Below are 2937 nucleotides of genomic sequence, written 5' to 3'. Positions count from 1 at the left end.
TCTTTGTGTAATTTAGCAATGTCCTTTTCCCTTAACTATGGAATCTGCCCCCACTAGTCACTGAACATGTATGAGGGGCTACAGTAACACTGATCTTTAAGTTCCTCAGGCATCCCTATCTTGCTTCCACCTCGAGGTCCTTGCTCTTGGAATTCTACCTGGATGTCTCTTTCATCTGATCTTTGACTACTCATCATTCAGGTTTCAGCTCAGTGTCGTCTCATTGTCCACTACATCTGCTACCCTCTCTGATTCTGTTCTGTGTCCCTTCATAGGACCTACCACTTTTTGAAATTATCTGTGTATATGTTATTGCATCTTCCCCATAAGAGCAAGAACCAGGCTCATGGTAGACAAATCTTTAAATATTTGTTGCATAAATTTAATCTCCCAATTTCTTTCCAGCAACCGTTCCTTCAGAGTTGATACTGCAAAGCTCCAGCACAGGTACCAGCAACTGCAGCGTCTTGTCCACCCAGATTTCTTCAGCCAGAGGTCTCAGGTAGCTTATTGGCCAACCCCAATAATCCCCAAATATGTGTGCACACTGGGTGGCAGTGGCCTTGTGATTATGTGATTATTAGGGACCGAGCTGGAAAATCAGCTGTGTCTGCCCCATGGCAGTCTGACCCCAGCCTGCCAGACCCAGAGCTGCCATTCACTCACAGCTTTTGTCTGACTTCCCCAATAACTTAAAACCTATCAGCTGAATATAAAGACATCTCATCCCATACCAGCTCTACTTAACCACTTCCTTAGGTGCCTGCCCATCAGCATATTATAAAACTTTGTGGGCCCAGTGCAGTGGCTCATGCCCGTAATCCCAGCACTTTGGGAGGCCCAGGCAGGCGGATCACTTGAACTCAGGAGTTCAAGACCACCCTGGCCAACATGGTGAAACCCTGTCTCTACTAAAAATATAAAAAATTAGCCTAGTGCAGTGGCACACGCTTATAGTCCCAGCTACTTGAGAGGCTAAGGCAGGAGGATCACTTGAACGTGGGAGACAAAGGTTGCAGTGAGCTGAGTTCGTGCCACTGCACACTCCAGCCTGGATGACTCTGTCTAAAAAAAAAAAAAAAAACACACACAATTTGTTTTTTTTGTTTTTTTTTTTTGAGACGGAGTCTCGCTCTGTCACCCAGGCTGGAGTGCTGTGGCCGGATCTCAGCTCACTGCAAGCTCCGCCTCCCAGGTTCACACCATTCTCCTGCCTCAGCCTCCCGAGTAGCTGGGACTACAGGGGTGCGCCTCCCCCGGTTGGTTTTTTTTTTTTTTTTAGTAGAGACGGGGTTTCACCGTGTTAGCCAGGATGGTCTGGATCTCCTGACCTCGTGATCCGCCCATCTCGGCCTCCCAAAGTGCTGGGATTACAGGCTTGAGCCACCGCGCCCGGCCATAAAAAACACAATTTGTAATTTGGATGGTAATAGTACTATCTTCATCTCCACTAACAGACTGAAAAGGACTTCTCAGAGAAGCATTCAACCCTGGTGAATGATGCCTATAAGACCCTCCTGGCCCCCCTGAGCAGAGGACTGTACCTTGTAAGGTGATTTCCCAACCCTTTTGTGCATGAAGTCCTGATGCCCATTATGACATAGGACAGCCGCGTCCCCTTTATTCAGCAGAAGAGTGCTTGAGGTCAGGCATGGTGGCTCACACCTGTAATCCCAGCACTTTAGGAGGCTGAGGTGGACAGATCACTTCAGCCCAGGAGTTCAAGACCATCCTGGGCAACATGATGACACTCCATTTCTACAAAAAATACAAAAATTAGTTGGGCATGGTGGCATACACCTGTAGTCCCAGCTACTCTGGAGCTGAAGCAGGAGGATCACTTGAGCCTGAGAGGTCGAGGCTGCAGTGAGCTGTGATTGTACTACTGCACCCTCTCAAAAAAAAAAAACAAAGAGTCCAGGGACCCAATAGTATTTAGCCTTACAGCACAAGTATAATTTTCTCTGTGAATATTACTTGGCTCAACTGCATTTTTTAAATTGTTATTTTCTAGCTTTTTTTCTATGAATTTCAAGGATTTGATGTTGGTAGCTTTTAGTTAAAAGTCATTTTCTGTTGTTGTTGTTGTTTTTCCTCTCAAAAGTATCTTAAGAGGCCAGGCATGGCCAGGCTCACGCCTGTAATCCTAGCACTTTGGGAGGCCGAGGCAGGTGGATCACGAGGTCAGGAGTTCAAGACCAGCCTGGTCAAGGTGGCGAAACCCTGCCTCTACCAAAAATACAAAATAATTAGCCAGATGTGGTGGCAGGTGCCTCTAATCCCAGCTACTTGGGAGGCTGAGGCAGAGAATTGCTTCCCCAGGAGGCAGAGGTTGCAGTGAGCTGAGATCACACCACTGCACTCCAGCCTGGGTGACAGAGCGAGACTTCGTCTCAAAAAAAAAAAAAGTATCTTACAATCTAGAAAATTTTGTAATTGAATAGAATCTTTAGAAACATCTAGTTCAACCTCTGAGTGAAGGGATGACTACCCCAAGATCACACCAAGGTCACATAGTTTCAGGTAGCATTAAGTGGAAATCCCATTCCAGCATTTATGTTTCAGTCCAACCTTTTGATACCCCTTAGTCTTTCATTACTGGAACAGTTCTAGTTTTCTCTATTAGTGGTATTATTTCCTAACGGATGAGTAGGATTTAGATTACTCTGCCCATAGTTTCTTCAACGTATTTTTCTTGCTTTCTGCCCCAATAGCTAAAGCTCCATGGAATGGAGATTCCTGAAAGGACAGATTATGAAATGGACAGGCAATTTCTCATGGAAATAATGGAAATCAATGAAAAACTTGCAGAAGCTGAAAGTGAAGCTGCCATGAAAGAGATTGAATCCATTGTCAAAGGTGAAAGATAAAATAGCACCTAATGTATTTCATTGCTTGTCCAAGGATAAGTGAAAAATGAACGTAAAGAGTACATAA

The 2937-nt window shown here is 45.1% G+C and overlaps 1 protein-coding gene across 1 annotated transcript in view; it reads left to right on the top strand.

Annotated features, from left to right (window-relative positions):
- HSCB (HscB mitochondrial iron-sulfur cluster co-chaperone) overlaps positions 1-2937 on the top strand; it is a 17871-nt gene that overhangs the window by 2053 nt on the left and 12881 nt on the right. Inside the window, exons 2-4 of the mRNA XM_011934828.1 lie at positions 406-502; positions 1458-1547; positions 2715-2859. Of these exons, the coding sequence (XP_011790218.1) occupies positions 406-502; positions 1458-1547; positions 2715-2859 (332 nt within the window). The remainder of the gene's footprint in view (positions 1-405; positions 503-1457; positions 1548-2714; positions 2860-2937) is intronic.

The sequence above is a fragment of the Colobus angolensis genome, unplaced genomic scaffold, assembly GCF_000951035.1.
Source record: "Colobus angolensis palliatus isolate OR3802 unplaced genomic scaffold, Cang.pa_1.0 Scaffold139, whole genome shotgun sequence".
Classification (NCBI taxonomy): Eukaryota; Metazoa; Chordata; class Mammalia; order Primates; family Cercopithecidae; genus Colobus; species Colobus angolensis.
Note: the sequence above shows the minus strand (reverse complement) of the source record. Positions and strands in the feature narration are given on the sequence as shown.